Source organism: Ceratosolen solmsi, unplaced genomic scaffold, assembly GCF_000503995.2.
Source record: "Ceratosolen solmsi marchali unplaced genomic scaffold, CerSol_1.0 scaffold93, whole genome shotgun sequence".
Lineage (NCBI taxonomy): Eukaryota > Metazoa > Arthropoda > Insecta > Hymenoptera > Agaonidae > Ceratosolen > Ceratosolen solmsi.
In genome coordinates this window covers 94,725-120,391 of record NW_011948453.1, presented here as the reverse complement: position 1 = coordinate 120,391, position 25,667 = coordinate 94,725, and the positions used below count along the sequence as shown (strand labels likewise).

The 25,667-nt window shown below is 24.8% G+C and overlaps 1 protein-coding gene across 1 annotated transcript; it reads right to left on the bottom strand.

The window, feature by feature from the left end:
• Window positions 1–1,939: 1,939 nt before the first annotated feature.
• On the bottom strand, window positions 1,940–25,276 carry LOC105366674 (protein prickle). Its single transcript, XM_011505192.1, has 8 exons — window positions 25,160–25,276; window positions 14,920–15,244; window positions 10,571–10,786; window positions 8,342–8,662; window positions 5,862–6,181; window positions 4,531–4,872; window positions 3,197–3,645; window positions 1,940–2,315 (listed from the first exon to the last, which is right to left on the bottom strand). The coding sequence occupies exons 1-8, from the start codon at window positions 25,273–25,275 to the stop codon at window positions 2,068–2,070; spliced, it is 2,337 nt and encodes a 778-aa protein (XP_011503494.1). The 5' UTR covers window position 25,276; the 3' UTR covers window positions 1,940–2,067.
• Window positions 25,277–25,667: the final 391 nt, after the last annotated feature.

Genomic DNA, 25,667 nt, shown 5'->3' with positions numbered 1-25,667 from the left:
TTGTCATTCTTAATTAAGAGTTACTTTTAACATAATCCTTATAAAAATCTTAATTAGTATGCACTATCGTCCATCGTTTATTTGTGGTCAAGTCTTTCTTGGCAATAAACTTCTTTATTGTATATATAGTTAGAAAACGTTATATTAATTCATATTTTGGCAATAATAAATTTTAGTGACTCTGAGTTTAATCTGATATGTCCAATTTGTTAAACGTATTTATTACTTTTTCCTACCAGTAGGAACGGAAAGTCAACAGAATTATAATTATAGAGTTAAGTTTCTAAATACTTCTATGAAAAGTAACAGTTAAAATATTTATTTGTATTTAGACTGTCTTCGGCACTTATATTAGAGAATTTGTCCATTTTTTAATTATTGAATTTTTTAAACTACAAATGTCAGGGAATTTTCATGAATATTAATTAATGACATTGATAAAAACTGATGAAAAACGCTTAGGAATTATGCCTTTAAGAGTTTTTCATATTATAACAATATTTTTTAATGCTATATAGCATTGTCAATCATATATTTTGAGAAAAATTCAAATATTATGATTATATTTGTACACTATATATATTAAATTGTAATTTTAAATATTAACAATAGGCGAGTTAAATTTCTTAGTAGAACAATGATTTTAATACTCATAAATTATAATATTAATTGTTAGTGATGTATAAGCGTCTAGAAAAGAGAGGTAGACACGGTATGTTACATGTATTAAAAGCTTTGCTTCTTCAGATATTAATGGTTTCACCAATGAGTTAAATATTTATAAGTATAATTATACATTTGTATATGGCATATTTTAGTTCTTTAAGAAAATTTTTACTTTAGGTAAATCATCCTTCACAATATGAAATTCTTTAATATTAAAAATACCAAATCTACTTTACATTAATGAACATGCTAATTTATTCACGGTAGATGTAGTAAAACTATATTTGCTATTGTTACAATTTATGAATTATTGTTCTGAATATATTTTTTGTGTATTATTAAGTAGAAATTACTGTAATAAAATACAAACACTTTATATGTAATGTTTCACTTTTATTTTTAATATTAATTTTTAAAAATATGAAATTATTAGACTATTAATAGCATCTAAAGTGATATGTAATAATTTAATTATAATAAATATAATTAGCTACATCTATATGTAGTACGTAATTTTATGAAAAGATATAATTTAAATATTTTTACTTCCTAAATTTTTCTAGTAAATATATATTACACAATATTTATTTATCGAATCTAAAAATGTTAATTGTAAGATATGCTAATTTCAGCTTACTCATTAGAATCTTTTTTCAAAGACATAGAATATTTTGAAATTTTACATTATTTATTTAAAGAATTTTTTTCGTTAATGAAAAAAGTTCTGGTTATTTATTATATGAAATCACACACATATATATATATATAAATTATGTAGTAAGACTTCCCGTTTTAATATTTGTTTTTCAATAGTGTTTCAATATACTACTATACTAATAATAATTATTTTCATTGTTAAACAACCGCATGTTCTAATTATATTTTAGTAAAAATTATTGATTGAAATGCAAATAATAAATCGATAAAAAATGTTTAAATATTCTTTATTTATATACGAGTTGATTTGTAATTTGTATTCTTAAATAAAACGTTGTTTTTTACGATAATAAAACGACATTAATATTCTTACGGCTTCAAAAATCTATTTGAAGTAGCATAAACATTTTTTAACAAAATATGATTGATAGTAACTTTATGTTACAGGAATTCGTACTACATATTACACTATAATATTTAAGTAAAATCTTAATTTTATTGAATGAAACTTGAAAAATCCGTTCTTGCTTTAATACGACAAATATTGTAATTAATAATGTCTGATTAATGATATAAAAAGAAGAAAATTTTTATGTAGTTATAAAAAAGACGTGAATCTAGTTATTTGCAGATGATATAGGCAGTATCCAAAAGACTAAATTCTAAAATTTTAGTGCTCCGAAGTAGCAGACAGTAACTGAGGATAGGGTAGGGAAAAACGTATTCGAAGAGCTGAGCTTTCGATCAAGATACAACGCATTTGTCATTATCCTTGCCCGATGTCGGACCAGCGGAAGGCGATCCTGGACCTGTAGCCGCTCGACGTCTGGCGCAGGCCACTGCATCATTTGGCACATATGCAAGTCTTACACCACCATAGGCACGCCGAGGAGGTAGTGAGTAAGCTTCCGCGTCGTCAGAACTGCTTGACGAACTACAGGTAGAGCAACAACTTTCTTCGTCATCAGCTCGCAGTCGAGCATTTATTTCACCTGTAAGTGTAATGATCAAGTTTTGGATTTTTTTTATTTTATAAAGAAAAAGAAAATAAAAAAAAATATTAAGGAACGCTGCACACAAATTGATATTTTGAGCGATCTCAAGACTTTTCCATTTAAATCCGATGAAACTTTATAAAGCAAATTGTGTAAAATAGTTCTACCCAAAATACTTATTTGTCTCATTACACATAAATATAAAAAATAGTTCGTATTATCTTTTACGAAAACATAATATGAAATTATAATAGCTTTTACATGGTTTCTGAAAAACGGTGTTTTTCATATATTTATTTTACATTTAGATTTTGTTATTTGTTTTAATAAATTATGAAGTGAAAAAATGAATTTATTTTAAAATCTTTCAGGTAAAAGCGTAATTTTAATAAAATTAAATCTACTGCAAAATTTGAAAGTATGCGATAAATTTAGTGACCAAAATAAATGAGAATCATATAGTATAAGCAACATGTAGTATCTGTATGTATTGGAGACATTAACAAAGTTTTAAGTTACCGGATGGTAAGAAGCTTTCTTTTACAATATTTTTAGGAAATTAAAATTTTCCATTTCTTTTTTCATTTTCATCTATAAGAACATTTATATTATTTAATTGTAAAAATGTTAAATCTAACTAATTAATTTTACTATATTTCTAATACTATATAATAATTAAAAATACTATATGTATAATAATCGCCGAATATTTGTTTAATTACTATTAAATTAATTTCATGGAGTCTTTGTATATAGCTTAGAAATTTATGTACGGAGTAGATATTTGTAATCAAGTAGTTACTTATCCATTTAGATTTAAAATTAATATTTTTCAAATATTAAATATTAGATTTGCATAAAGTATTGAAGCAACTTACCCCAAGATGAGCAACCAGGTACTTCTTCAAGCTGTAGACTTCTAGATCTAGGTACGGTGTGTCTTCTAGGATGACAGGAAGAAGTCGGTGATCGTCTATCATGATGCCGCGAGCTCGAAACTCCCGTGGATGTAGAAGGTTCGTGCAGTAAGTTTTCTTCTTGGAACCTGACGCGACGCGAGGGTCCCGGCGCTGGAGGTGGCGGTGAAGGTTTATCTTCAGGTGGCGTTGAGGGAGATACCGAGCTGGAGGAGCAGGTTGGAAGGGCCGCAGCTCCGTCTTCTGTTGCTGGTGATTCAGGGACGCAAGTTGAGGGCGAAGTAGTGGCTGTCGTTCCGTCGTTCGGACAAACCAGAATGTTTGGTAGTTCGGGCATGCTAGAAGCATGCGAAGGACTGGCAGAGTTTGGAATGCAGCGAAGTGGTTCACGATCACGCGCTTGCATTAACCTACGACATTTATATTAGACAAATTAGTACATCGATTTGTAGAAATACCTATTAATTGATCGATATATTAAAAACATTAGAAATTGTGGTACTTTTTGAAAATATTACAGTCTTCTTTATTCAATATTTAACAAATAGTTTAACTGTTAGTAATCTTTTTTTTAGTAGTATAAAGTTGTTTTAATAAGATATTTAACTGAAAAATTAACATTCTTATTATTATAAATTTTTATTGTTAAAAAAAGGTTTGTGTTCTATATTAATATAAAAATCAAATGATTAATTTTAATGTATACAATTTATATCAATTATAAAATTGTAATAATACAATGAATTTATATTACATTCATAATAATAATATTGATGAAATAAACAAATTTAATGCTATGATCATTGGTAATAAAACAATACTAACCAATTTAATTCTTAATATTAGTTGAACACAGACTTATTTATTTACTTTTGAATAATAGCATTGACTAAGTAATAATCATTTGAACAATTATAAAATTTAAAAAAATTATATTTATATTACTTTTTATCAGTAGAATTATCTGTGGAATTTGTGGAAGCTAATAAATATTAGGATTAATTTGAAAAATCAATAATATTTATATTATAAACGATAAACAATGAACTGATTCACTAATTAAATGCTCATTATATCATAACAATACCACCAAATTTTTGTTCTGGTACACAACTAAAGCATTGCAATGTATTTGAAAATTTAAAAGGAAAAATTAACGCGTGCAATGAAAATACTAATTAAATAATTTATAGCTATTCTTTAAAGTTAGTATCCGGTGTAATTTCAGAAAAAAATCCCATGCACGGTCAAGATGAATTTTTCCAAAATTCATAAATATCAATTGAGTTACTAACCTGCCGAGTTCTGTGGTCGATTCCTCGGCTTGCGAACCGCGCTCTTGTAATAGCCTTTCGAGGTTTCTTTCAAGAAGAACGCGGTCCAGACCTCCGGAGCGTGATCCTGCATCAGTTCCTGTACCGAATTCGCTAGCTGTTGTTGCTGAGAACGTTGGCGTACCCGCAAGCGATATTGACACCTGCTGTTGATGTTGTTGTTGCTGTTGCTGCTGCTGATGGTGTTTTCTGGACATTCGTGGTGAATTCCTTGGAGAACCAAAGTCATGATGGGGTGACGCGTGAGCGGGAGAGGACGAACACTCGATCGTGTTCTTTGATGTTCCATGCCTTTTAGACATCCTGTTTTAGGAATTTCGACGATTCATGTATTCATTTTTCTCAACTTTTTAACATTTTCTCTTATGATGAATATCAGCTTTATCAGTTAGTCTTATTCGTAAAGCATTCTTAGTAGATAATTTTGTTAGAGCCCACATACTTCTATGTATAGTGACTTTTATTATTAGCAAATACCAATAACTTGAAGGTAATAAAACTTCAATTTATATTGGTACAGCTATGTATGAAATATTAAATGTGATATGTAACTTAAGCTATCTTACGATATCTTATGCTTATTATTTTAATTTTTATGCAAAACTAAAAATAGTATTGGCATTATCAGCAATTACAAATATAACTAATAATTATTGTTACGAATATTTAATGGATTGTTATGTAAAATTTATACAAAATAAATTTATACGATTTGATAGTCTTATATATTTTAAAACCGTTTATTATTGCACCGTAATTATTATTAATAGAAAAATTATAATTTGTGAAATGTTTTTTATAAACAAAATAATTTTTGTTTAGAAAATTGATATTAAAAATCGTTTGATATGGGTTTTGTATAGGTTTAAATCAAACGCATAAATATTAAAAAATTGATAGCTTAATTTGCAGTCCGTTACACTTTAAAAGTATTCAATATTTTAAGTTGATATTAAACGATTTAAAATTACCTATAAATGAAATTAATTATAGATATATGAGTTTATGAATTTCTTTACAATTTCAATGAAATTCAATTTAAAAACACGCATTTTTTATTTTTTTTAAACTGATTACACTTTGAATATATATGGAATATTAGGAGTTAAGGTTTATCGATTTTCTTTTTAAAATGTGATCTGTTACCATGTATTAATATATTAATATTAATATCAACTCTTTGTATAGTTTATCATTTAAGGACTCTTAACAATAATAATCTATGGATTGAAAAAGTGAAGAGCTGTCATTCGTTTTAATATTTTCAGTTCAATTTCTATGAAAAGCCTTACCTATGGAAGGATGGTGGTGCGGGTGTTGGTCCAGTGGAAGAATCGCTAGGCGTTGTAGGCGGTTCACCCTTGCTGCAGGCGATGCTGCAGTAGATGGCACCGCGGCGAGGCAGAAAAGGTCGGCCCAGGAGGGAAGTGTGACAAGTCGCACAGCAGAAGCAACACTCATTAGCATGCCAATGCTGGCCTTCGTGAGACATCTGGCCCTGGTCCACGCCAATTGGTTCGCTACAACTGTCGCAGTATTCAGCAAACGATGCGTCAAAGCAATGCAAGCAGTACGGTCTGCCCTCTCGCATTACGTATCTTTGACCGCCCAACTGCAAATGTCCTGGTACTTAGTTAATGGTATGCTTAGAAGCAATTTTTTTTATATCTAATATTATTGAACTTTTGAACTAAATAAGAAGAGGTTTTATCAAAGTAGAGATATACCGGTGTGTTTTTTAAAATGTATATAATTATTTTTAAAAGACACGTTTAATCGATTTATGCTTATAAACTGATATTATTAATAAAAATATTAAATCATTATAATTTTTAAAAAAATTAATTTTTGTATTTTGCATGAATACAAAAGTAAAATTTACTATAATTCTGAAACTAAAAGAACAGACGATTCTGCGATTGTAATAAAGTGTATGAAATGATCGTTTTTTTAATGCATGCTTGCTGCCATACATCGTAATAGCCATACATTTTTAAATGACTGAATGAAATGATAATCTATAGATCTTAAAGAATTAAAAAGAAAAAGTAAAGTAAGAAAACGAGGGAGAGAGATGGAGAGACAGATGGAGAGAGAGAGAGAGAGAGAGAGAGAGAAGAAGAATAATGAAAATGAATAAAAAAAAATAACCGCAAATTAACCGTACACGATGGTGACATGCATAACACAGACAAATATCATTATGATTATTAGTAAAAACGCAATAGTAATCAACCATCCGTGTTCATAATTATCTTCTTTAATTAAAAAGCATCAGCGATGAACAATTAGTATAAAATAATAAGAAATTACGATGAAATTAAAAATATTGCATAAATATAAGGAATGTTAACTTTTTGTATATTTGTATTTCAGAAATTTTTAGAGTATAAAATTTCCTACGCTCAGTATATTAATAATGTATAATATATTTCATTATACGTGTAAGTCATTACGTAAAAATCATTATTAAGGTATTAATAAAAAAATAATATTTTACCTATTATTTTATTTTATTTTATTGACTTTACTTATGTTTTTGTAGCAAATATAAACTTTTTATACTTTTGTTGGTATCTATTTAAATCATTTGGTGAAATTTATGTTCAGTGTTACTATATAATATTTAGTAAATGGGCCTATAGTTAAATAACACTATTAATATCAAAGATCAATTCCTTATATATTACATTTTCTAAAGCTGTGACTTTACAAATTAAATAAAAAAAATATATCACGTATATTTTAAATAGATAAAATATAAAATACTAGTCTTGATCATACCAGAAAGTAATATTTAATTATTAATCTTAGAGCGTTAATGTCTAAAGCTTATTATAACATTCAAAGAAATTAATAAATAATGTTAATAAGTGTAATTAAAATGACAACTTATAGGTGACACTTATAGTTAATAAGTTTAAAGAAAATTATAATAATTTATGCATTACATTTAGTGTTCACATAATTATAAAATTGTATTTCTTAGACATTGAGTTCCATGGATTTAAGATTTGTCAAAATATACTTCCAATTACAAAATATAAATTTTGGTATCAGAATAAATTATTTAATATGACAAGCATTGTAAATATTATGTACTGTTATAAAATTTGTACTTTTCCTAACACATCTTAACTAATGTATAAAACTTTAAACAAGATTGTCGGAATAAGTTGAGCAAATGATTTATCATATAATTTATTGTATAAATCGAAATATATTATTTTAATAGAATATTACATATTTTATTATATAACCATATTTTACGTGCAATGTTTGAATAATGATGTATTATATATTTTTTAATTTTTTATCTATCAATATGCATATCTACATACATATTTTTTGAATGAACAATATACTAGTTTTTAAAGTAAAAGATAATTTATTGAGATATGCAGTTATTTAGCATAAGTATTCATCGTATTATTAATAAACATTTTTGAAAAATATAATGAAAAATTAGTTTGTAATTAAGGAAATAAAAAGCAAATATAATTTAATTGATCGTTGCCTGGAAACATGGTGTAGTTAAGTCAAATAACATTTAATATTTTCAATCATATTTTATTTTAACTGATTTTAATAAAAATTTCTCATATAATTAATATAATTAACGAAGCTTATATATAAATTTAATTTCAGATATAATTTAAAATAAGTATATTTTCGGCATCATTATAAATTTGATATAAAAAAATAAGTTTTATTTTTTATTTTTTTTTATCATATAAGCATCTTTTTGAACTTATCTGAATGAGAAACTGACCTGTCTGTCGCACTCCAGACAGGCGAAGTGACGCATGTGCCAGGCTCTGCCCTCGGCCTCGGTACATTCGTCCGCTAATATGATCTCGTCGCAAGCGCAACATCTCGGTTTGAGCGTTTCAGCATGATGGCGACCGCAGTAAAGCCGCCCGTCTCTCCAGAAGTAGATGAGGTCAACTAGCAGCTGCCGACAGATGCAACAAACAAAGCAGCCCGGGTGCCAGAGTGCTGCGGGTCCTGCGCGACTTGCTCCCACTGCAATCTCGCCTTGACCGATGGAGCTTCCGCATTCACGACAACCGCTTCCGTGAGCTCTATCCACCTGAACATATGAATAATACGAATATTATTTAAAATTCAGGGGATACTGCACTATGATTTATCCATTAATCTTCTACAAGCCATTGGTACTTTTATGTTTTAAATTAAACAAAAGCCCAAAATGATATACTATGTTGTGGTATACTAATGGTGTAGTATAATAATGTAGGTACACTATGTATAGAATTCTAGATTGTTTTAACGTTTTAGGAGCATGGCTAGGTTACATAACGATGTTTATGTGGTATTTACCATAAAGACAGTTAAAAATATTTGAATTCTCATTACATATGTGTATCTCATGTATTATACAATTTTAATTGCTGAATTCGTTAATTTATTTATTATGTATTATATTTTAACTATAAATTTTGCATTGATAACGTTATAATATTCAAGAATTTATAAATATTTTATAAATTTTTGACATTTTAATTAATACATTGCCTTACTTTTATTCTTACATATTAAATAAATAGCATTACCAATTTTATATTAATTTTTTTATTTAATAATTACAGCACAAACATTAATATATTATAGATAACTTGATTTTGGCACGTAAGTTATTAAATAATGTCAAAGATTTTTTAGTGCATATATGGAATATATAAAATATATTTGAATTATATATATATATATATATATATATATATATATATATATATATATATATATATATATATATATTATACAGTTATATATATGTATATATATGAAATTTATAAATTATATACGTTTTTTATAATTTTTTTGTAATTGCATAAAACAAAACATTTAGGTAGGCATAGGTAAAATAAAAATTTTTGTTAAAAGATCACTAAACTCTTGTTCCTGAAATATAATCCGCAATGTTTATTAAATCGATGGAATAATAAATTCTAATATTCTAGCTTACAAAAAAAAATATTGTTAGTATGACATTGAACTGAATGAAAAGAAAAGGTCAATTAAATATATTAATAAAGTGATTAATACTTATTATGAGCTATTTATGTTTTTTTCATTTTTGTTAAATATTTTAAAAATAAATATTTGTAATTATCTTATTAGAAAAATATAATTCTAATGCAAACAATAGTTTTACATATTTCATTGTAAGATTATAGAATATGTTATACTTATACTAAAAGAATAATAAATAAATCTACAATAATAAAGAATAAAATTTCTTTCTAATTTTTTAAATGAATTAATACATATTTTTATCGTAATAATTATGAGCCTTTTAAAATTCTTAAAATTTCAATTTTTCAAGTGAATTCAAGTGAATTATAGCAATAATGATGAATGATTCTATATTTTTTTTAAATATTAAATCGATTTTGTAATTATTACCGGTATTTATCGTGTTATTTAGCACATAATTGAAAACCAATAATTTAAATATATTTCTGCATGGAGTATAAAATGCAATTTTGAATTTACCAATGAGATTATAAAAAAAACTGAATATTATACATATAAAATTTCTTAATATGAAACTGGACCACCACGTTATTATTTAGCTTTTATTGTTATATACAGTAGGATCTTAAATATACAATAAATGAAAATTAAAAATAATTTAATATTTTTATTAGCTAAGGGTATAATGATGTTATTGAAAAATGTTTAAAAATAAGAATGAACTACAGTATCGAGGATCATTTGACTTTTGAAATCGCCTTTAAAGACGTCTCAAATTATAAAAATGCAAATGTTTTAGAAATGCGGATATGCCAATTGATTATAATGATACTCTGCTAGCGATGCACAATATTTATTTACCTCGCTTAGATAAATTTGCAACCAGCTTGCTTATTTCATGCAATGGCACATGATGTGCATTACATTAAAAAGTAATGGAAATTCTAAATCAACGTTTAATATTATAGAATACCTATGGCAAATCTGCGTTACGGCTTACCTGGCTGGCCTGTCCCCTGCCTAGGGCCTCTCGTTTTCTTTGCCCAGCGAACACACGTAGTTCACGTTTCTCTTCCTCGCTCAGCCCGCTACAGTAACGCGCCTCGTTGTCGTGGGGCGGTAGTTGTTGTAGCAGCTGCCTTACGCGTTCCCGTTCTCCGGCGCTACCCACATACGGGATTTTGTCCTCGGGCAGACCGCTGAAGTACAGGTGAACCTGTGAGTTTGTAAAGACAATCAAACTGTTAGCTATTTCTTTTTTCTCGTTATTCTTTTCCAATATAGCACCAATTTAACTCGCCTAAAGATTCGTTGTTTATGTCGTACTTCCACTGATCCTATCACTATTAATCGCATGAGCATACACTTGAAAAGGTCACTGCGTGTTATTTGAGAGCCGCCGTGTTTTCATAAAATTGCAAAGCATTTGTATTCACGTGCGCGCGCCCATTTCTTATGAAAATTTTTATTCTACTTATATGATAAATATGAAAACGAAAAGGTATCATATTTTAACAATGAAGGCGTAAAAGTGAAAACAGCAATACACTAAAAGATAGATAATGCAAGTGTTACTGACGCCATTTTTATTATTTAATTTTAGCCTTTTTTCACGGTTCTGTAGTTTGTATAATACGCAAAATTGGACGTTGTATTTTATATTTCTCTTAAAAGGTTGCCTCAAAAACATAGGTATTTCAAAAGATGACAATTAAACTACTGATATATAATAATAAATAATCCAACAGTATTTATAATACATTTAAATAGTATTGATGGATTTTCAAAATATTCTTTTTCAAGGCAAAGTGAATGAAATAAATTATTCAAAACTTACTTTCTATTAATACACTAAAATAATATAATAGAATGATGAACAATTTTTATAGTATTATAGTTATTAGTTCAATCAATCCGAAATTATAAATAAATATATCATATATTCTATTGACATTGAAGCAATACTTTTTCATATTCATTTACATATACAAGTATTAGTTATTCAACAACAATAAACTGTAATATAACTGCTTTTAGTAATTCATAAAATTGCTTATATATAATTTAACATACTAATAAGGAAACTTCTCTTATCTGAGCTAATCAATAAAATACTTCTTAAAAAATGTTTAAAAAATTTTTTAAAGTATCACAAAGGATATATATATTAGAATGAAAGTTTAAATAAAATTAATATTTTTAATAAATATTAAATATAAATGTATTATAATTTTTTAAATTTATAATACCTACTGACTTTTAAGATAAATAGGAACTCTATGGCACATGCATATTATAGAAAGATGAATTTTTTAAAACGCATTATATTCATAAATAAAAGTTATAAATAAGTTCAAAATGATTTGCTCTAATATTTTTCATCATTTTATTTCTATATTTTTATTCTATATTTTTATAATTATAGAATTTATGATTTTTCGTAATAAATCCATTACTAATATAATTTATACAGTAATGTCATATAAATATATATATATGTATATAAATATATTATATATTATATAATATTTATTATATAATATTTATAATATAATATATTTTATTATAATATATATTATAAATATATTATATAAATAAAATAATAATATAAATAATATATAACATATAAATATAAATTGTCAGAATATTTATTATTATTATATTTAATGAAAACAGTTTAATCCAGCAACTATTTTGTGTCGTAACTAAGAGCTTATTATATTGTGTTTAATTGAAATACTGAATGTAATATATTCGTATGTAACATTAATAAGTTTTAAATATAATTAGATAAAGTTTTTAATTGAAATTTATTAAAAAAAATAGTGAAATTGTTTTATATATTTTTTAATGGTGGTGATAATAATTTTCATAATAAGAAATTTTTTTATATTTATTAAATAACCTACATTATACAAATATATATATAAAACATATATTATATATTATAAATTATATAATAGTGAATTTTTTATTTTTTATATTACTGTTAAATTAAAACAGATTCATTAATCTTGTATATAATTTATAATGTGTAAAATTGAAAACATTTCTAAGTGGTATTCATGATCATCAACATTCAATATAGATACTGACACGAACATTATAAAAATTGTAATATTTATACACCAAGAGCAGTTCTTCTTTAAGAAAGTTACGAAATTCAATGTAAATATTATTTCGTAAGCTTTCTAATTGTTTCAAACGTATATATGTTCCCATTTAATCAAACAAGATAATTGATAGGGTAAGTTTCTCAGTGCATATGACATTAAAAATCTTAGTTTCAAAATTCATCCCATCACCTCCATTACAATGAATCACGTAATAGGCGATAACTTTACAGTCAATAAAGATTAACGAATCCTAACTGGGTATTTTATATTATTAAATTAGCGTCCGATAAGTAACGGTAAGTTAAGAGGATTGCGGTAATAAGTACCGTAGATAACAAATATTTTTTCCCTTATTGTAAAAACTTTTACTCTGAAAAAGCATGTATCATAAAAATATTCAATTTTTCACGAGCAATGATTATTATTATGGATATATATTTATAATAAAATAAAATGACAATAAAAATCAATACATATTTGAGATCAAGTATTTGTAGACAAATAATATGGTTTTGAGTTTAGATTGATATAATAGTTTGAGAGCACAAAAACAATATTTTATATAGCAATAAGTACATTGTATTATAATAATGATGAATTTTTTAAATGCTTATGTCTACAGTATTATTTGTAATATTTTTAAGTATGTATATTTTTCAAGCCAAATGTTTATAAACAAATATAATGAAATAAGTAAATGTTATTTGCTTTTACGTCTCGAAATTGAGTAAAGAATTAATTTCGAAAAATAACAGTAATTACAAAAAAAGAATTTAATAATTTGTTGAATAAAGGTCACGGAAATATTGAAAACACGAATAGAGATATAATTATATTCGAATATCGAATAGGCTTTCTGAAAATGATACTCGCTGATGTCATCCCTTGATATCCGAAATGATGATCAATTCGTATTCAAGGATGTGTATCCATCTACACGTAAACTAGTTTAAGCTCCTACAACAGGTTGTACAAGCAATGGTGAGAAAAGTCATTAGGCTTCATCCGGTTACTCAGTTTTTCTTTTCTATTTTCTTTATAAATAATTGACCCTCAATCTATAATAATAATTACAATTATTGAATTTTTCTGTGTATTTCCAATAATTCTTATTTTAAGTTTATTTATTTTCAATTAAAATTTTATATAAATAAACAAATATAAAATTCTTCAAAGCATTTTTTTAACTGTAAATAAAAAACATTAAAATTAAAAAATAAATTATTATGAAAATTTATATTGTTATATAAAATTGATAAATATCGCGCTCTATTACAATAAGCTGTTAAAATTTAAAATAAATTAGAAAAAAGCAGAGTGAGTTACTAAAGAAGTTAAATATATTGTAAAATAAAATATGTATGTAAGTATCTAAAGATCATTGCTTAACATAAAATAGGTTTGTACTTTATTAAAAATAATTTGACTATGTAGTTAATATATATTGAAAAGAATATATTTTATGATTTTTATATAATAATTTACACAAATTTCAAATAATTTTTAGATAAAATCAAGTAATTTCAATAATAAAATAATCTACAATTTTATTTTTATTGTTAGAATAAATATAAATATGTTGGAATAAATATTTAATCATAATAAATGAATTGAATTTAATAAATATTTGAATAATACTTCTTAAATTAGGTTAGTATAAAACAGTAACGTTAATAACCAACATTAAATATTACTAAACACATTTAGAACTGATTCTATTTACTATTTATTCCACTTGCAATGCCTTGAGGTTACACTTATTTCACACGTAGACTTCGAAGTAGATATCACAAGTTCCTATTCATTTTCAATTTTTTATTCTGTATTTCACATCAATTATCATTTAATTATAAATTAAAAAATAATTGGAGGCTTAACGATAAACAAAACTGCTTAGTGATTATATAAGAAAATTAATACGAAATTCAAAATACAATATTTTGTATATTGAATCATTTTAATATATTTGACTGAAATAATAAATTATAATATTCATAATTTATGTTTCTGAAAGTATTAAATGTTGACTTCAGTCATCTATCAAGTAAGCTTCGCATCAAATTCCTATGCCTCTTTATTGTTACATCTTAATTTTTTTATGTAAATTAAAATATCTAGTGGAAAGTCGTTATATAGAAAATTAATATTTTCTTTCCAAAGGTTTATATTTTCGGCGCTTACTTCAACATTTTTACTACGAATATTCCAATTTCTATATTAGCTTACTTCGTACCTGATCAGGCCGAAGGCCAGGCGGTACCCAGGTGTATTCTTCGAGGGCGCAGCCACTATCATCGTCGCTTTGAGAATGCCTTTGGTGATGGTGTTGTTGTACCAGGGCGTCCTGTACAACAGGTGGGATGCCTCCCACCGGTAGCGGCTGAACCGAACTTTCGAAACTGTCGCCGCGTTGTTGCTGCTGTTGTTGGCCAGCATTTAAAACACTACTCTGGCTGTTTTGGAAAGCCATTGCTATCGCCATTCGGCCGCCGACGCTTGTTTCCGAGGGGCTGCGCTGGTGCTCCTCTCGAGGACAACGGCAACTCTTGCAAACTTTGCTATGAACATCAATGGCCATGTATTAATTATCTATACATTCAATATCTTTTCATTATAACAATCAAACTTATTCTTGGATTACATTCTTTTCTTTCCGTTGTTCTAACGTTTCTTTTATGTTTCTGTACGAGATATATCTAAACGCAATAAAATATGTACGGTGTGAGTTGTATATAGAGGAATTAGATAATTGATTTTTTTTTTTACAATAAAGAATTAAATATATCAATTTCCTCTTATGCTTTTATTATTTGATAATTATTAAATATTACATAACTTACATATATCGTTATAGAACTTTAAAAAAAATTGAAATGCATTTTAATACAGAGATTGCATCTTGAATTTCATGAATTAAAGACCATGTAATGGAGTTTCATTAAACTAATAAAGTTAATCGGTAAGTTGTGATTATTTAATTTAATATTAAACAATTTAAAAAATTTCTTATTTAAACATTGATTAATAATTATTAATCCTACATCAATTACTTCATATTTAAAAATATGGAACTAAATACAATTTTATATAAATAAATATATAATTAATAACAATAATTATGATAATATATGGAATATAAATTTTAATATAAAATCAATTTAATATTTAAATTTTTTATTATATTTTTAAGATTTACTTATAATGTTGCAAAATTACATTTTTTATTTAATTTTGTTACTTATATATTAAAATTGTAGTTATAGAATCTATTTTTTAAAATTTAATAAAATACATTATTTTTTATATTAAATATTAAATTTATATTAAATTCAGTTTGCAACTTGTTGATGTGTAATTAATGTGAAAAAAATTTCGAAACACAAATAAAATTATTTTACAAAATATTAAAAAATGATTTAAAATGTCTCGATTTTACGTGTACACATTAGCTTTTAAAAATATTAACTGGATTTCAAATTAAGTTAATTTTTCAAAATATTTAGTATAATTATTCAAATATTTAGATTTTATCGAAATTTTTAATGTTACTAATAATATTTCTCTCAAAAAATAAAGAAACTACATAAATATCTACAAAAAATTTTACATAAATAAAATTTACAAATGAAACATCATTACTGAAAGTATGTATATTCATATAAATATATATATATATAAACATTTACAAACAATTAGAAAAAATTAATTTTCAAAACTACTAAAATTTCGAAAGTATATTTATATAATTATTATCAAGTATATATGTATAAATTTATAATATTAATTACGCGATTATGAAAAAACTAACAAGTTATAAATATGAAATTTAACGTAACATCAATGATATTAAATGATTAAAAATATATTTTTAATTAAAAATCTAAATATTATACAAATGTATTAACTATAAAAACATTCTGTTTTGATATACATATATATTATTATTAATGATAAATATTTTGAGCATTCAAATCATTTTAAAAAGAAATGTAATGATTTCAAGATAATTTTTTCAAGTTCTTATTGATGAGGTAAGAACTGCGCATAGACATTATCACATCTTTGTAAATTTCATAAATTTCAATAAATGTATTAAGTAAAATCCCAGCTGAACAATTTTAATATTTCTGATATCAAAAATATTATTAATAAATATAATATTAGTAAAAATAATATTAATAAAATAATAAAATAATATTAATAATTATAATAATTATAATATCACTAATGCAGAAAATATCAAAGTGAATTGGTGCTTTTAATAATTTATAGTTTAGTCAAAAGTAGAAATTTATTAGTAATTTTCACTGATGATATCTAATGTAAATCATTTTTAAATCATTAATATATTATTAAGGGAAAAATTAATGCCTTATACTGGAATTTCTATCATTCAGAACTTCAAAATATAAAAACATAGGTCCTAATGTTATAAAGCAGCGGCGGTTTCTTTTTCTCGCAAGAGTTGTCAAGAGCCGTTGCTGTGTCGCAGTTTACGGTTTTGTCAAATTTTAGTTAGCTATGGATATCATGATAACTTAAAAGATTGAACTGAAGTATTTGACTTGTAAATTATATATCAAAAGTGGAAAATATGAATATTAAGAATTCGGTAATTTGTGCAAGATTACAACAGATTTTTTTGTTTATCAACAAGCCACTACTAGAGTTTCTGTTATCACTCAACGTTGGCATTCAAATTCGAAGGGGTATACTCAAGTACATATGAAAATGGTGGAAAAGTGTAACAATAGATAACAAAAGATATTCTATAAAGTAATATCATTTGCCGAAGTGACCGAGTTTTATTTTTAGATGCAATTAGCTATTTTTAAAATTGTATAGCTTTTGTGTTGTACATAAACAAGGCTATGTTGTTTCATTACAAATATTAACGGTAACTTTTTAAAAAAATATTAATTTGATTTGATATTGTAATTGCATCGACTAACAAATTCTTTATTGTATTATTTGTTATTAGAATATTGACCAAGAATAATATAATACAAAATCAGGGTTTTTATTATAAAGTCAAATTATTATTATATTAAAAATATTAGAAATTATTTATCAATCAATACGATGATGATATAATCAATCGACAATGAATTTATAGTAATTACTCATTTTTTAATATTATAGTAATTCTTTTATTTTATAATATTAAAAACTTTAAAGTACGATATTCACATCTATGATATTGATTGATATGCAATATACTCTAAAAGATGTTTATTTATTTATACACTGTATCGTAGAGAGTAGTGTTAAGAGAAAAATTAATTCTCATTTAAAGTAATTGTCACTTATTCCCATTTCATACATCAAATATCGTCACGAAATTTCTGCTTAAGGAAGAGAAACTTGACTTTGTTTTTCAATATCATTTTTATCTATCCATCCATAAATCTTAATATAAGTATTATTTATTGGTAGTAACACTATTTTTAATAATAAATATACAATAATAATTGTATAAAGCAGATGTACGTGAATTACTTTATTTTTTATTAAATTCACGTACCTTAATTATTATTGTATGATCATTTGTTATTTATATATTGTTTATAGAAAAAATTTGTTCCTTATTCAAAATTTGAAATATTTTTACTTTTATGATTTTTGCAAGAATTAAAAATGTATATAAAATAATTTAATGTAAGTATGACTATATACTTGCATAATATGAAAATATATTTTATTTTATAACAGCTATTGAGTTTCAATTAACTTTTTGTATAAATTATTATTCAATTATCTAATTCTTATGAAAAAAGTAATATAATAAAGCTTATAAAAGAGATCGAATAAATTCATTGGAAATTTTCAAAATATAATGAAATCAAATAATAGTGTTGCAACTAATAATTTAGTTAATAGATATAATATTTCGAATAGTTAATCTAATAGATTTCGAAATATTTAAAAATATTTATACTAAGTAATTTTATACTATTCAAAGGTTTAAATATAATTCACAGTATTATTTTAACTCAATAAAATTAAATTTTAAAATTGTTTGAAGTTTTATTATCTATTGATATAAATGTATATTAATTAAAAAAAATTAAATTCATACCTCTTAAAACTATATATTAAATAAAAAATTATTAATAATAATCTAATATTTTTTAATAAAAATTTTCTAAGTTTTTTATTAGTATAATAAATTTTATGATCTGAAATATCATTTTGAATATTAAGAAGTAAAAAATTTTTTCAATGTCAGCTCCTTGAATAAATGCTCAATGTTGTCATATAATATAATAATTTTAGAAAGTGCATGCATTTTATTTGATGATATAATATAATATTTTTATATCAAAGATATAAAAAAAAATATTAATTTAAAGTAAAAATGTACAATAGTATATAAATAGTTTGTTTTTATTTTAGAAAATTAAATATCAATATAAAATAAATATGGCTTCTAGACGCAATTGCTACTCTTAGTATTCTGGTGACAAAGATTTTAAATCTGGATGTTGAAAATCAAAATAAAAATAACTAAAAGTGTTAATGAAAAAATAATGGCTTTATTTATTTTGGTGCTTATTAAAGATCAATCATAAAATAAATATTTAATAATAATAGTACAAAGGCATATAAATTTGTGGACATGAAATCTAAAACATATCTCACATTTCCCGAAACAGAAACCACTATAGAAGACAACAAAATATCGATACTCCCGCTAAAACATTATTTTATGCAATTGTATGCTATTTTATTCGAATATACACTGGTATTTATAGTCTAAAATCGTATTTTGATTGACGTACTTTTAGCGTTTGTTGACTAAATTTTATGTCAGAGCTGTTTCTGATAGCTACATAATGTTGAAAAGAAAAAATATATTCACTTTATATAAAAATAAAACACACCACTATTACAAATTGTTTTTTGTTTCATTAATTAATTATACAAGGTTTTCCGAACGGTGCTTATTTATGTGGATTCTATAAATCTTAGAAAACTATGTTCAGCTTGGATAATACACGAAACCAATTTACTTCTATTTTATAAATTCTCGATTTTGTACAAAATAAAAAGTCAGCTAAAATTGAAGAGAAACACGGATAAAGAACATTTTTGCTTGCGTTAGCCTTTATCACTGTTGATATTTTTTTACAGATCGCAAGGCCTCGTTATCACCGCTCAGATGAGTTTGGTCTCGTCGAGGATTTTTTAACCCGTGACGACTTAAGATTATACCTTCTTCTCTCTATCAATCCACCGTGTTTACTAGCTATCCCCGAATCTAGAGACTGGCACACTAGCTGTGTCTCTTCGTCATTTGTAGTCTTCTTCTTTTTCTTTTGGAACGACAGCCGCTCCAAATTGCTACATGGAATACGTTCACATGATTGGCATGGTAAAAAAGATTCGAGCAAATTAAGATTCTTCTGGCGATCTTTTCAAATAACATGGAATTCGTCGAGTCAAATAGCAAATGTTTTGCTACAGAATATTCGTGAATGAAACTCAAAAAACATACAGGTATATGGAAAAGATGTAAACAAATTACTAGAGCCATTTAGCTAAAATAATGAAAAGCCGATTTATTACTACAAGCTTCAAAATTTCATTAATTTATTTATATAAAGTTTCTATAAAGTCTATAACGTTTTTAAATTACTCATACTTTATATTAAACATAAATATATACTAATAAAATACAATAAACCGATATATTGTCAATGAGACTGTTTAATTGAGATGCAATTAAATTGTTCAATACGAATATGAATGCAAACTATTGAAAAATAATATAGAATTTTTAATATAAATTCTTATTACACTATTCTAAAAATATTAAAAATATCAAGTTTATTGTAATTATTATTTCAAAGAAAACACTTTTTAATTTGAAATATTGAATAAAAATTGTAAAATTATTGTTTATATAGTTTATATAATTTTTATATATTGTTTATTTCAAAATTACAATTATAACTGCACAATGATCGATTACATTTGTAACATTGTTAATTATAATAATACTATTTGTTCAAAATCGGTACTAATCGTAATAAATTAATTATTATTCGTTAAGATACAACTACAATATGTGAACTATATATATAATGTGAATGTAGAGATATTTTGATATATCTATAAGAAATTGTATATTATACATATGAAGTAAGAATTATGATAAAACAAAGTAATAAAAAAATAATGAATATTAATATTATATTTTTAACGTTTTAAGAAATTACTTTTAAAGTTTTACAAAATTAAATAACTAATATATTTAAAAAATTTAAATAATTTTTATTACAATAATCAAACGTGCGAGTAAAAAAATTTTGCTCAACCAATTATTTAATATAATAGTAGCAAGTATATTATGAGAGATTATTTAGGAAAAAATGAATCCCAAGTTTTGAGAATTATAAGGTCAAAATCAAAGAGAAAATGATATGAATTTTGAAAAACGGAGATAAAAAAATATTCACTCAATAAATGTAACAGTATTTTTACAGTAACCTGAAATATAATCCGATTATGCAAGAAATACTTTACACAGAACAAAAATTTATTCTTAAATAAAATAAAATACGCTGAGTCTCAGGAGTCTGATGTGAATAATATTTGCTTGAAGTTGCTATAAAGTAAAGGCAAAAATTTTAATATTATATAAGCAAACGGTTCTTTATTGGAAATCAGTGAAACTGTAGTGAGAAATGTAGGCTGATGGGGCTATTTTTGGTCTGTACAATCAGATTGAATTTCCGCATACATTTCTGGTGTGGTACGAACATTGAACATTCCATCACAAAGAAAAGAGCGATAGTGCCGCTTGAATGCCAAAGTACTAAGGGGCTTAAAGACCACGGCGACACGAATATTAGATTATGAATACAAAGAAATTGTGAACACTGAAAATATAGAAATCCGATAACGAGATCAGCCATAACGATCCAAATAATTTTCCGTCGAAGGCGAAAAAAAAACATAATAGGTTGAGATATTTCTTCATTTTAATAATTAAATTGATACAATTCTGACATTACTGCAATATTTGATCGAATTTTGATCTTTACAATTAGTTAAACCTTTGAGAACATTTGCACGGGAGATCCGATAGTACCTCTTTGTACATGGATCCTTATTCGCTAACAAGATTATCATTATTTATATCTGCTAAGACAAACTTTTTAATTGATCCAGTTTCGCTTATACAGTTTTTTGCCTTTTTATTTTATATATAAAACAATATTTTACTATCTTTAATCAATATATTGAATTCAATATATTATCCATTTTATTCCGAATTACAGAAACAAATTATTGATTTCACTGCGTTCTATGATATCAAGAGTTTTCGAATTTCATTATAAGTTAAATATCTTGTGTATCCAAGTATATTTTATTATTGCAATATCGAAAATATTTTTATTTGATATATAATTTTTCAAATTCTCTTCCATTTTTTTATTTTAATGATATTCATTACTTCTTCGAACTTGAGTTGGGGCAAGTTTTTAAAGCACCAGTATATAAATAAATACGTTAGCAAGTGAAATCATATTTTATTCGTAAATATAGTATAATATTTAACCGCATTATTATGGTAATATAGGTTTTTCAAGTAACATTATGAAACTTAAAAATTTTATTATAACAAATATTCATCAGGAAGAACTTTTCTTTATATTTTTTTATGTTAATATTTTATTCCACAATAATCAAATATTTCATTTCATTCTTTATTTTTTTCAAACGTATTTCAATTTTAATAAATGTCTAATTTTATGAATCTACTTTTAATGGTATATGATTATATTCCTTTTTAATATATATTCAATATATATTTAATATTATGGAAAACAAAGTTTTAAATAAAAGTTTTTTAAAGACTTCTTAAAGCGTATTAATTTTATCATTATAATTTGCAAGTATAAAAAACTAAAATAATTCTTTCTTAATGTAATTAATTATTTATTTTATTTATTTTTCTGTATAGTTAATTTATAATTCAGTTAATAAAATTAACTAAGGATTATTACTATAAATATTCATTGTTTTTTTACTAATATATAATTAAGAAAAGTTAAATGCATCTAAATTTTATACAAATTTTAATTTATATTTAATTATGAATCAATTTTTAAAAAATTCTATTTATAGCCATCAAATACTAGTCAGTATTTATTTGAATTTAATTAAAAATAGATTTAAAAAAAAAGTTTTTATTTATTTGAATAATTTTTTAAATAAATTTAAAAACAGTCAACACTGTATAATAAGAATATTGGCACAACTTAAAAATAATATTACTATCTCAGTCTAAGTATTTTAATTCAAATTATACTGTTATATGTGGATTGTGAATCTGCAGAATAAATGTAGTAAATTATTTTTAAGTTATTATTACAGCTGAATAATACTAACTATAATTTGAAGATATGTAATAAATGAATTTATAAAGCATTCTATGTGTTTGTATAGTCATTTGAACATTCACTTTCAATGTCGTTAAGAAAGTATTTTAGAAATATTTTTATTTTTTATTTTTTTTATTAATGTATCTTTCAATCAGTCTGTTAAGTAATTACAATAAAATACTTGAATATATTAATATTCTAATACATTTGAAGAAATTGCAGAAGCTTTTCTTTACTACATATAAATTGGTTTCATGAAAGTAATTGAGGTTTGAAAAAAAATTATAGAGTAATATAATTTATTAATATAATATATTCGGTATTATAACGTAAGTGAATTCTAGTCAATGAAAAAGTTATAATTTGATACTCTGTCCGCTTTGGTAATACTAATAAATATATGGAATAGCTTACTAAATAAAATTCTTCCAGTTGCACTACCTTATACGTACCTTACGCATTATTAATTGTAAAATATAACAATTACTAGAAACTGTGAATTAGTAAACCTTCTTAAGGTATTATTTTATCTAGTTCGATAGTCTTATATACGGCTAAAAAATTAATTTATAATAAATGTATTCATGTTACATGTCTGTAATATTAACATAAAATTTTGTATCTTTTAATTGAATGGATTATCTGTGGCATACAACAAAAGTTTAATAAATTTTATAGCCACTTAGGATGTAATATTTTTAATATATTAGTCCAACTATAAGAAAAAATCAATTATCTTTTATTAAATGCACAGTAGAAATTTATTGGCCTCGAGATAAATAAAATTATTGTTTTAATAAAAACTCGATAGTATTATTATAATTTTTAAAATAATATTTTGGACCAAAATTAGTAAAATTAAATAATTTGAGCCATAAATTATTATTTATTATTTAATTGATATTCAGAGTCATTAAAATTTAAAAAAGTTTCATGCTTGTAAATTATATGCTATCCAACTAGTAAATCCAAGGAAAATATTAAAATTATAAATTAATGATGGTTAAGGATACGAATAAAAGTATAATATGTTGTCATAATTTAATATTTCATTAACGTATTAGAAAATAGGAAAACGAAAATAAATGAAAATGTTAAACAAGCTCCAGGTAAATTGCTATAATGTTGGCAACTAAATCATCAATGGTCGTCCAGTCAATTTATAATAACAGTTACCTTTTTTAATATTGTTAGACTAGATTACTCAAGCGTTATTTCAAATTCTATGTTTGAATTTACACTAAAGAACATTAAATTTTATAACAAAATCAATTTGCCTTTATGATATTATACATATATTTAAATATGCATAAGTATACACATATGTGTAAATGTAAGTATACATAATATATAATTAAATTGAAAGAAATTAAGTTTATATATTTAAAATTATTAAAAAGTTTTATTTTTTTAAACAGTTTTAAATTATATTAATACATTAAATATTTGTATTTAAAGTCGACTATGAAATATACACAATGATAAAATTGTATAAAATCATAAATTTTTTGTTATTTAAAATTACAATAGATGTTTATAGCACTCTTTATTTTTAAATGTTACTCGATTAATTTACGTCGACGAACAGTCTTGTATTCAGTATCACCTATTTTTACATGCAAATTTCCAATTAATTAAAAAAATAACTAACTATTCGGCAATAAATAAATTACTTTTTTCGTATTTGGTATTTGGTAATTTGGCAAAAGCTTTTTGTGAAAGTTATTATGTATATATAATATAATATACATAACACATATAACTGCATATATATAATTATTTTTACATTAAAATACGATATTATCTATTTCCAAATCTGATATCAAATTATTAGTTTATTTATCCTAAAGTAGAGTAAACATAAGGATACTTAACATGTGAAAGGTGTATTAAAAATATGAGTGAATATTATTTAAAATTTAAAAAGTTTTAATTTTAACTATGCTAAAGAAATAAGTTATCTATTTTCATCGGCATTACTTATCAATTAGTTTTAGTAATTAAATATTCTAATGAATAGATTGGTTGTTCTCTAGTAAGTAGGCATATGAATTGATGGCGATGATATTAAAGACTTACTCAGCAGTAGCAGAAGTCGTGATAGTCTTGAGCTTCGTATCGAGACTGCGCTCGCCGACTGCGTGTCCTGTTTGATTTTGTAGTTGATATTGTTGTTGCTGTTGTCTTTGCTGCATAAGCTGTTGTTGCTGTGCTTGCTGCTGTTGCTGTTGTTGCTGTTGCTGCTGTTGCTGTTGGGATTCATGATGTTCCTGCTGCTGCTGCTGTTGTTCTTGGATAAGGCACTTGCGAGAGTTTCTATCGTTTCTGCTCAAGTATTCGACGCACTTTTCAGTTGGACTAGCTCTCGGTGTGGATAGAGCTGGGCATTCGGTCTCGGTGCGCGTAGCGAGGAAGGCATCTAGATAGTGCTCGTCAGTCATCGAAAGTTCATACCCAGGCGTTTTCCAGGTGCCATTCTCGGATTTGAGCGAAGGTTGTTCATCATTCGTGCAAGTAGGATTTGCCGTACTAGCGCTATATTTGCGCGAGTAGAGTTTGCGCAGATACGCCTCCTGATGGCCGCGCG

What these genes read in the sequence shown, in the direction of transcription:
- LOC105366674 (XM_011505192.1), bottom strand. Translation starts at nt 25,275, where the DNA reads ATGCAGCAAAGACAACAGCAACAACAATATCAACTACAAAATCAAACA. An exon ending in GCAGGGGACAGGCCAGCCAG is followed by an intron (nt 8,663 to 10,570) that starts GTAAGCCGTAAC and finishes TCATATGTTCAG; the next exon opens with GTGGATAGAGCTCACGGAAG. An exon ending in GCACCACCATCCTTCCATAG is followed by an intron (nt 4,873 to 5,861) that starts GTAAGGCTTTTC and finishes TTCCTAAAACAG; the next exon opens with GATGTCTAAAAGGCATGGAA.